We start from the raw sequence: 10219 nt of genomic DNA on the forward strand, positions 1-10219 counted from the left end.
TTCCCCAGCTGAGGCCAGAGTAGCCCCTCCGGCTCCTGACATCACAAAGCCTTGATTTGAGGAAGGGCCAGAGGAGCTGCTTTCTGTAGAAAACAGGGCAGGGACCCGTCCAGGGTCAACAGCATGGCGGGGGGTGGTGAGGCCAGGATCCAAGGTCAGCCTGATCTCGGAGTTTGAGCTCTTCACCAGCCCAGCTGCCTGAACTTGGGCATCACATCACCTGCTCTGAGCCTCAGTTTCCCCATCTGCAAAATGGGGCAAGAATGTGGCCTCTATGGGCTTGTGACAGTTGAAGCTGGGTAAGGAGGTCCCAGGTCAAGCCACAGCAAGCCCCTGTCCTCCTGAAGGGAGGGCTGGACTCCCTGGCAGCTGTCCAGGGGCAGTCCAGCACAGACCAGAGCTACAGAGTCTTAGAGCTGCTTGTCGGAGTGAGACCTGTACATCCAGAGATCTCCCCCTATGTCCGAGGGTGCCCTGGGCTGGTCATGCCTCTCAGGTGCCTGGAAGTTGCTATTTAGATCCCAAGTTCCCTTCCCCCAATAGTTGGCTCGGGGGTCTCTACACACCTCCCCCACACGAGTACAAACAAGCCCCCAGCCCCCCGGTGCAGCTTCCATGAACCTGCGGCTCAGGCCCAACTTCCAGCCGAGACCAGGACGCCCAGGTTGCCCCAAAGAGCATCTTTATTCGCAGCAAAGGACGTCACCATAGCAACACACTTCAATTCCCTGAGAACTTTTCCCTTATCATTCACTTTCCTAGCTATGTCTTTGCAGAAGGAAAAACAGAAGACAAAACACACCTCACTGGTCAGGTGCACCGAGCTGGGCTGGTAGGAGACAGGAGGTGGGCAGGGAGAGGCCAGATACCACGACGTATAAATACATAGAGTGTTAGACATTTCCATCAGCTTTAACAACAAAGATTATCCCAAGTTTGGCTTCTGCTTTTTCTGATCCACAGAAAAGATAAAATAGCACCCTCCCCAACCCCCCAAAAACACAGACAAAAACATCCTACTCTGTACCCACCCCCTTTTGAAAAACAAGCACAGTAAAAAATACTGTCACAATATTTACAGACACACCCACTATGGGCGACTTTCTCTCTACTTTGGAGAGGAGATAAGACCCTCAGCTGACTCCCCGTCACAAAGGGAAGACGGCTAAGAGCGGGGACGACCCCTGCCCGGGACGGTGCTGCACCCCACCCAGCGGCTAGGCCACTGGGGCTGCTGTTACCCAGGTACCCAGGCCAGAGCTCAGTGGGAGGAGGGGACTCGGGCCACGCCCCCCAAACCCAGCTTCCTCGCAGCAGCACCACGGAGCATGGTGAGTTGTCCTGGGGGCTCTGAGGAGGAGCCGGGATCCCAGGGGGCAGGCGTCTGCAGCGCTGGACCTGCGCTCAGCAGGAAGGGAAAGGCACCTGCACGTCGCTGCAGAGCAGCCCCTGGTCCCCCCCCCCCCAGAATAATAGTCAACCTGCCCTCAGAGTGACCTCTGACTTACAAATCCTTCTGGGGTGGAGCACGGAAAGACAGACAGGCGGTGCCCTTCCTGCTCCTTGGCAGAGCAGAGCTGCCCAGCAGTCTGCTACACGGACGGGCACATGGTACACACACACGCACAGCCCTGGGGGAGCCTCGAATGCCAAGGCCAGGGCGGCACAACAGGGGTCCCCGGGCCCTTTGGATACCAGGGGTGCCCGGGGACAGGGTTTCAGCCGTAGCTGCTAGAAGATGGCAGTGTGGGGACACCAGGGTGTGTCCGGGTACAGGTGGCAGTGGATGGAGCGGAACCTGTGGGGACAGAGTGGGGGGCTGGTCTGTGCGGGGTGCGGGTACTGAGCTCACAGCGCCGGGGGCCCTCTTCCACCCAAGCAGCCTCCTGGGGGTACTCTTTCGTCATGCTGCTTAGCCGCAGCAGGCCCCAAGGGACCCTAGGTGAGCCCCGCCCCCATCCGGGCCTCAGCTTCCTCACCTTGACGGGTCGGCTTCCACCGAGAAGGGCCCCTTGATGTGGACAGCATTCCGCTTGTTCTCAAACATGCCGTAGCTCAAGGTCACCTGCAGGGGGAGGGACAGAGTGACGCCGGGAGGGGTGCCAATGCCGCCCCGCGCCGCCCCTTCCCGGGTGCTAGGCAGCGCACCTGCTCATGGAGCTCGGAGGTGGGCACCTGCTGCAGGTTCTCCAGGTGGGAGTGGAAGAGGCCGCTGCGGATGAGGGGCACGCCCAGCAGGGCCTCCACGATGTAGCCGACGGTGCAGTCGTCCGGCAGCCGGATGCGCTCGGCCGTGCTCATGAAGTGGCCTCCGCTGTGAGGGGGGCCGGAGCGCCGGAGTGAGCCGGGGCCGGAGCTGGGCAGGAGCCCGCCGGGCACAGCGTCACCCTGGCCGGCCCGAGAAGGAGGTGCACACACGCGCCCGGCCTGTGTCCCTGACGGGCTCTCACGCTGGCAGCTCCCGCCTCCCTCCCTGAGCCCCAGGACAGCCCCCTCCTCCGTGCCAGCCAGGCGGTTCTCTGTGAGTTGGGGGTTACCGGACGCAGGAAGGGGTCCTGACGCCCCCTGGTGGCTGTGGGCAGTGCTGGGGCGACTCACCCTGCCAGTACACGTGCGGCTGGGGACACTGGTGCTGGGAAAGGAGTCAAGCCCGGCCCCCAGTGGGGGGACCTGGGGCAGCCGCTCACCTGGCCCAAGGGCTCATCTTCAGGGCCAGCCCTCGGCTGATGCAGAAGCCAGCCCCGCCGGTGGCAAACCAGAAGTGGACGGGACGCTGCGGGAGGGGGCACGCGGTGAGACTCCCGCCCCCGCCCCCGCTCGGCTCAGCGCGGGCCTGTGCGGGCGGGACACTCACCACCTTGCTCTCGCTGACCCTCTCTGTGGCCTGGATGGGCCTGTCCAGGCTGGGCTTGCCGAGGTACACGTCCTGCGCGGGCGGGTAGCCGGCCAGCAGCCTCAGCAAGGCCCGCACGTTCACGTAGTTGTCGTCGTCCACGTGGCAGAACCACCTGCGGCGAGGCGGGGCCGTCAGGGGGCCGTGCGGGGGTGGCTGCCCGGGCAGGAGCCCGAGGAGGGGACGCGCCCGGGCCCCAGCCAAAGGCCGGCACTCACTTCCTCCCCGATTCGATGAAGCGGTCATACTCCACGGCCATCTTGCAGGACAGCGCCTGGCGGCTGTGGGCAGCCGAGCAGTTCGTATTGACCACGTTGCCTGCGGACAGGGGGAGGGGCTGGGAGTGGGTCCAAGACGGTTCGGCGAGGGCGGCCTGGCCCGGGGTCACACAGCAGGCCCCGTGAGAGCGGAGCAAGAGGGGGCGCGCTGGGTTCAAGCCGTGCCTACCGCGGCCTCCCCCTCAGCCCCGCCCTCGAGCAGGACCCCGGCCCGGCGATCTCGCCCCCCGGCCCAACCCCCCCCCGGGGCCCCGCCCCGCCCCGCCCCTGCCCATTCAGGCGGCTTTTTCCCAGCACCAGCCACCTGTTGCCGCCACACCAGCTCAAAGGGCCCCGGGCGCTGAAAGGGCCTCATTTGCATGAGAATTGGGCGGGGGGGCGAGCGGGGGGGAGGAGCGTTGAGCAAACCCTGAGTAAACTGCCCTCCCAGGCCCGTGGCCTCGGTGACCTCTCCACGGGGGAGGGTTTCCGCCGGGCGGGAGCCCCCCTTGCCTCCCCGCGTCCAGGGCTCACCCGTGCGCCTGGCCAGGGCTTCATCGTCCCCGTCCGTGAAAATGTACGTCTGCAGGGAGAAATACGGCCTGAACAGGCAGCTCTGTGCCCCGGCTGCCGGCCCCCGTGGGGTCCAGGGCTGGGCACCCCGCGGCTTCACAGGGATCCTTCAGTCACGCCCACGCCCCACCTTGGAGCCTCAACTTCCCCACATGCAGAGTGGGGCTCGAGTGCCCACCCTGAGTGGAAGCGGGCTGGCGGCCCAGGCGGACCCCACCCCCCACCCCCCCAGCCCCTGCCTCGACAGCTGGGCCCAAGGTCGGCCGGCACGAGCCAGGTGCGGTGCCCCGCCCGCCAGGTAACCGGCTCCGGGCCCGTCCTGCACACCTGGCGCGCACACACCCTTATTGACACAGTGCCCGGCCTGTGGGAGGGGCGGAGGGTGGGGGCAGGCAGGCGGAGGAGGAGGTCCGCTTTGGGAAGCCAAGTCTCAATCAGTCGCGGACAAAGGCCTCCGCTGGGCGGCCGCCAAGCACTGGCGGACAAAGGGCCCGGAGGGAGGATGAATCACCAGGCATTGTCCGCCAGCTTTGTCCTGAGCCTCGCTCTGAGGGGAGCTCGGCCGCGTTAAGCGGGAGTGGCCGCGCAGCCCATTACCATACAGCTGGCCTGGTTAACTGGGCCGGGCTGGGCACAAGGTCCGGCAGAGGCTGGGGTGTGGCCACAGCCCCGCAGTCCTCCGGGCTGGGCCCTCTACACCGGGGCCTCCCTCGCACCCCTGGCTGCGTGACCGGCCGGTGGAGCCGGTCACCTCCTCTGAGCCAAAGCAGCCTCCAGGGTTCTAAGGCAGCACGGTCGGCAGGGTTGAGGCGGGAAACCTCACGTGCGCGCCAGCGCAGGGATCCGTGCCCCCGGCATCCACGCAGCCTAGCAGCCCCGCCTGCTGTTCGCCTTTGCTCAAGGCCACATCAGGGCTCCACCTGTGCCAGCACGGGGCCACCCCTGCCAGGATCGCTCCGCGGAAGAGAGGGGGCCAACGGGGAGGGGCCAGGAGCTGCCAGCGCCCGCCTGGGCCCGTCGGCACACGGGGAGGAATGTTCCTTTTCCTCTGCCCGGCCCGCCCGGCGCGTGCTGCCCAGCACACCCAGGCGTGGCAGAGTGCAAAGCCCAGGCCCGGTGGAGGGCACTGGGGGCACAGGCAGCCGGAGACGCCCCCACCTCCGTGCCCACCAGGCCTCGGTTTCCTTCTGTGTACAAACGCGTGCAAGGGAGGGGCTGGCGTGTGCAGGCCTGGCATACAGCACGAAGCCAGCGACCAGGGGGACTCACCTGCGACGCCCGCCCTCGACGGGCAGCCCCGGCTCCTTGCCCAGCCGGAGCCCAGAGCCGGGCACACGCTCAGTGAGGTCGCAAGCTGGCTGGGCCTAGAGAGAGCTAAGGGGGGTGGCGGGCTCCTTCTACACCCTCTCCACGCACGCACCCCCTCCTTCCAGAGCAGACACCCCAGGGCAGCCCGCACGCACAGACTCGCTCGCATCCAGCCCCCCACCCCGCCCGCCTGCTCCCCACCATCTCAGCCCAGGAATGCCGTGGGAGGACGAGGCCGGCCAGTGCAGACGCGCCGTTGCCGCCACTGGATTAAAAGGAAAATGCTTTCTTAATGAGATCAAGGGAGGCCTGTTCTCCCGCGCTACGGAGATTAAAGTCACCTTTGTTCAGAGGGGAGTGCTCGGAGGCGTGGGGTGTGGGGTGTGCGGGTGCCGGGCCTCCGGTCTCCCCACATCAGAGCAATCAGGAGGGGAGGGGCGGGCTGCCCGGCCGTGGGCCTCACCCACTGCTCAGACCCTCAGTTTCCGCCCTCTGGGCAATGGGCGGAACCAGAGCTCAGGGGTGCCCAGAGCAGAGTGCTCCGATGCCTTCTCTTCTTTCATCTCCCTAATGGCCCTGGGAGGGCACCACTCCGACCCGAGTGTACAAGTGGGGAAACTGAGGCCCAGGGAGGGGCAGCCCCCAGTCTGCGGTCACACGCCGGGGGAAGAGGCGGTGCTGGTCCAACCCCAGCCATGCCTTCCGGGGACCAAGACACACACACACACACACACACACACCACACACACACCAAACACACACACACACACCACACACACACACACACCACACACCACACACACACCACACACACACACACACACACCACACAGACACACACACACACACACACACACACACACACACCGCCCAGACCCCTCCCCACTTCCCCCATAACGACGGGGCTGGAGGAGGAAGAGCAGGGCAGCGCGGGCCGCAGGGCTGGCTGTTGGGTGGGCGGGGGTGGGGGGGACACCCACAGGAAGCAGCATTGTTCCTGGAGCTGCGATTCAAAGAAACACAGGATGCCAAGCTCTCCCCCCAACAATTGTGGCTGCCGCGGTGGCAGCCGCTGCAGCCTGGCCCACTCTGGGAGGGATGGGGGAGGAAAGTGTGGGCCAAAGGCCCAGCCCCTCATCCTGGACTTCCAGGCCCATCAGTGTGGTCTCTATGGACCCCCCCCCCACCCAAGTCACTCCAATGGCTGGAAGTTTCTTGCACACCCCCAAGCTTGTGCTCAAGATGCCCAGTTGCCCTTTCAGGGCATTTTCTTCTCTCAGTCTAGCTCAAAGGGCACCTCCTCCAGGAAGTCCCTCCCTCCCCAACACGGGTCAGATGCCCACTTGCAGCTCACACAGCCTCTCTGGGTTTCCCCCGCTGCGGCCCTGACTTCCTTGAGTCTCCCCCACAGACTGGGTCTGAATCACCCCTCACAGGGCTGGGAAAGGAGGTCTCTCTGTTGAAACAGTTTCAAGGACCCCTCCCCCACAGGACACCGTAAGAGGGGTTCCTGCTTGCTGTGACACATGAACCGACTGTTGGGGACAGATTCAGCCTCTCCTGGGTGTGGGCCCTGGGGTGAGAAGGAAACCCAGGTGGCCCCTCAACGGGGAGCAAAGGGTCCAGGGGAGGGACGGCCTCCACCCCGACTCAGTACTCCCTGGGCTCATTCCCTACATCTCTAGGCTTCGCCAGTCCTCCTTCACGACACCCTCCTGGAAGGGCAATGCTTTCCCTGTGTCAGAGATGAGGCGACTGAGGGTCAGAGAGGCCCCTGGTCTTGCCCAAGGTCACCTAGCCTGGCTGGGGCTGGTACCTGAGGCCCCCTGACCATATTCCCTCTGCTGGAGAAAAAGCCCCCAAAGTCCTAGCCGAGGGGTGCTCAGAGTTGGTGGCAGCCCAGAGGGGGCTGAACGCAGCCAAAGGTCACACAGCAGGGAGGCAGAGTCCTGGGGGATGGTGCCCGGCTCAGGGGTGGTGCCCCACAAGGGCTGTCACTCAGGGATGTGGGGGACCCCACAGGCCCTCATCGCCAGGCAACCTGAGTGGCCAGCACGCCGGCGGCGGTTCCCATGGAGCACATAGCTGCACACAAGAGGCCGGACGCCTTTCTCCACTGGAGAAAGGGGCTTTGTTACCTTGCCCAAGCGGCCGGCGTGAGAGCCGGGAATCCTAACGGCCCAGCAGCCAGACAAAACCCGCAGCCCCCGCCGCCCCCTCCTGCCGGCCTGCTGAGCCCCTGGGAAAGGGACACTGTGTTCCCAGGAGGCTGCCATGGGGTTCCCAGGGCCCCCTCCCCATGCTTGGACCAGATAGGACCCTGCCCCCCCCCAAGGTCCCATCAGGACCCCACCATGGCCCTGCCCCCAAACAGGGCTCAGCCAAGCCAGAGGGCCCCCAGACCTCGAGGGCTGAAACAGGGAGGAAGCGGTGTGGGCTCTTCTCTGAGCCCCCAGCCCGGTCAAGGGTCCTTCACCCTCACCCCAGATACCCAGTCTGTCCCTTGAGTTTCCCAGCTCAGGGATATCCCCCCACCTCACACCCCGGCAGGGCTCACATTCTGCCCTCCTCCCGCCCCAACCCAGCCGTCCTGCTGCAGCCTGGAGGGAGATTTTCAAAGTGGGGTGTGTCTTTATTATGTGTGTGGAGGAAGTCGATGCTCAGCTAGGATGTACTGAGCACAAGGTTCCAGGCTCCAGAGACTTCTGCACTGTGGAGAGAGGACCACCGAACAGACTCTGAAACCCAGTGCTCGCTTTCTTTTGAGATGGACTCCCCAGGGCCCACTAACGCCCACCCCCAACTTCAGAATATTTTCTACAGTGACTTGTCCCATTGCAAAGACTGGGATGGGGGTGGGACTGGCCCGGTGCCCAGGGGTCCTAACCCCCCCACTCCGCCTCTAAGGAAAGAGTCTTCTTCCCAGGGAAGGGTGTGAGCCCAGCGTGATGCCCCACGCAGAATATGCCTTGGGGAGGTTCGGGGACAATAATGCCCCGTTAATGAGTCCCAGTGTTTGAGGGGCGAGAAGCATCACAGGGCACCAACCCCAGGCACTGGCGGCTGGTGTAGGGTCAGTGCAGGCCACCCAGGGCCCTGGAAGCTGGCTGGATATGGGTCCCCAGCACGCACTTCCACAACCTTATGGGGAGAGTGGCCCCACCAGGAAAACTGGGCTGGAAGGGGGTGGACTGGCATCGCTACCCCCTGATATTCCCAGTGGCTGTACAGAGATGCAGCCTGGCGCCCATCGGATGCTGCCACCAGCTGGACAAGAGGGCACCTTCTCCCCTGCCCACTTGCCCAGACTGCGGGGGCTCACCATCTCCTTGTGGCGCGAGATCCACGTCTCCAGCAGCAAGTCGAGGCGCGCGCGGTGAAACTTTTTGGTGGTCTTGACCGCGATGAAGACGTCGTGCGGCGTGAGTGGCTCGGCCGGGGACCGCGGATGGCCGTCTGCGGGGCGGGGGTCGCTGCCGGGCGGTGGGCCCGCGTCTCTACGAGAGCGGGTCAGCAGGCTGAAGTACTCGGACAGACTGTGCACCTCGCGGACTAGCGCCCCGGGGGCCGCCGCCGCCTCCAGCCCAGGAGCTGGGGCCGCCCCCGAGGGGCCCGTCAGGCTGCGCAGCGCGCGCCGACCGCGCTCAGCGGGCACCGGGGGCGGCGGCGGGTCGGCCGTGAGCACCAGCAGGCAGGCGAGCAGCGCGCCCGCCAGCGCCAGCAGCAGGCGGCGGCCGCAGCGCTTGAGCATGGTGGGGTGGCGGCCGCGCGGTGCGCCCAGCCCCGCGCGCCCTGCCCGGTGCGCCCTGCCCCTCACGCCAGCGCCGAAGATCTGGCGTCCCGCAGCAGGTCCGACAGTGCGCCGCCCGCGTCCCGCACTCTTAAACCTCCCCAGCCTGGCTCCGCCCCCCCGAGGGCGGGGCCCTCCGCGAGGGCCCGCCTTCAGCACGAGCTCACTGGCTCCCAGGCCCTGGGGCGGGGCCTCTGCAGGTTGCCCCAGATGCTCGGCAGAGCCCACGTGGGGCCGCGGCGGGGGTCTGGGAACTGCCGAGCAGGCGTCGCGGGCTCCCGCCCCCGGTCCGCACGTGCACGCCCCGCCCCGCCCCGCCCCGCCCCGTCCGGCTCGCCCCCGCGGGTAGCGGGGCGGCGTGGGGATGTGGGTCCGCCCCGCCCCGCCCCAGTGGCCCTGAAGGGGAAACCCGGGCTGGCCAGCGCCGGCTGGACCTATACCCGGCGTCTGACTTGCGGAGGGGCGCGCCCTTGGCGCTGTGGCGGGGATTCTGGGACAGGGACTTCGGGCTCAGTCGTCCCGCGGGGGACGTCCTTCCTTCCTCGCTCCACACTTCCCCTCCCGAGCCCGGCTTCCTGCCCTAGGGACGGCGCGGGCCTTGCAACAGGGCTGGTGCCTGGGTGGACCTGCCCGCTCGGTCCAGAGTACCCTTTATTAATATCGAGGAGGTGCTTAGCCACCTGAGCCACAGGTAGGGACACGAGGTTCCAGCGAGAAAGCACCTTACCAGATTCCATCCCTAGCCCCCGAGCGAATTTCCTCGTCTCTGCCCAACGTCGGAGGGCAGAGGATTGGTTCCCCGAAATCCTCAGGCGCCCCGCGGCGGCCCGAGAAGAAACCGAGATCGCCCCTCCCCGCGCGGGATGAAAGGCCGCCTTCTGTCCCATTTGGGCCCTCTGCTCTGGGGCCAGATGTGGCCCAGCTGTGCCCCCGCCCCGCCTCCCCGGCACACGGCGGCTTCCACCCCCGGCCCTTCCCACGGGCTGGGCCAGCCCACCGCACGAGCAGGGGCGGCAGGAATGTGCGCCGACAGCCTGGGTTGAGGGTTAGGGACGAGGGGCGAGGAAGTGGCCAAGGGCTCCCCGTGGCGAAATCAAAAGTCTGAGTCGCCCGCCCGCAGCATCTTCCGGAAGCGCGGCTAGGGGCGGCTCTCCGCTTGGCTGCCTCCTGCCCCTCCCTCCTCAGTTCCTCCGCATCCCCTCCATAGCGCTTTTACCTCTCCTCGATGACGCGCCTTCACGGTCCCTTTCCCTCCACTTGAATGTCAACTGCGGAGAACAGGGCGTGGAGTGTAGTAGGTGCTCTATAAAGATTTACTGTGTAGATGCCCGGCCCGGGTTCCAGACTCTCGCCCGGCCCATTTGTTCTCAGGGCCCCGGGGCCCCACCGCTTGCCCCT

At 66.0% G+C, this 10219-nt stretch overlaps 1 protein-coding gene across 1 annotated transcript; it reads right to left on the bottom strand.

Annotated features, from left to right (window-relative positions):
* Positions 1-665: 665 nt before the first annotated feature.
* On the bottom strand, positions 666-8860 carry LFNG (LFNG O-fucosylpeptide 3-beta-N-acetylglucosaminyltransferase). Its single transcript, XM_059038564.2, has 8 exons — positions 8354-8860; positions 3685-3733; positions 3112-3211; positions 2855-3008; positions 2688-2773; positions 2149-2314; positions 1980-2065; positions 666-1798 (listed from the first exon to the last, which is right to left on the bottom strand). Exons 1-8 carry the CDS (start codon positions 8780-8782, stop codon positions 1732-1734), a joined length of 1137 nt encoding a protein of 378 aa, XP_058894547.1. The 5' UTR covers positions 8783-8860; the 3' UTR covers positions 666-1731.
* Positions 8861-10219: the final 1359 nt, after the last annotated feature.

Source organism: Kogia breviceps, chromosome 14 (genome assembly GCF_026419965.1).
Source record: "Kogia breviceps isolate mKogBre1 chromosome 14, mKogBre1 haplotype 1, whole genome shotgun sequence".
Lineage (NCBI taxonomy): Eukaryota > Metazoa > Chordata > Mammalia > Artiodactyla > Physeteridae > Kogia > Kogia breviceps.

What these genes read in the sequence shown, in the direction of transcription:
- LFNG (XM_059038564.2), bottom strand. Translation starts at nt 8,782, where the DNA reads ATGCTCAAGCGCTGCGGCCGCCGCCTGCTGCTGGCGCTGGCGGGCGCG. An exon ending in TTCATCGAATCGGGGAGGAA is followed by an intron (nt 3,009 to 3,111) that starts GTGAGTGCCGGC and finishes GCCTCGCCGCAG; the next exon opens with GTGGTTCTGCCACGTGGACG. An exon ending in CCTCCGAGCTCCATGAGCAG is followed by an intron (nt 2,066 to 2,148) that starts GTGCGCTGCCTA and finishes CTCCCCCTGCAG; the next exon opens with GTGACCTTGAGCTACGGCAT.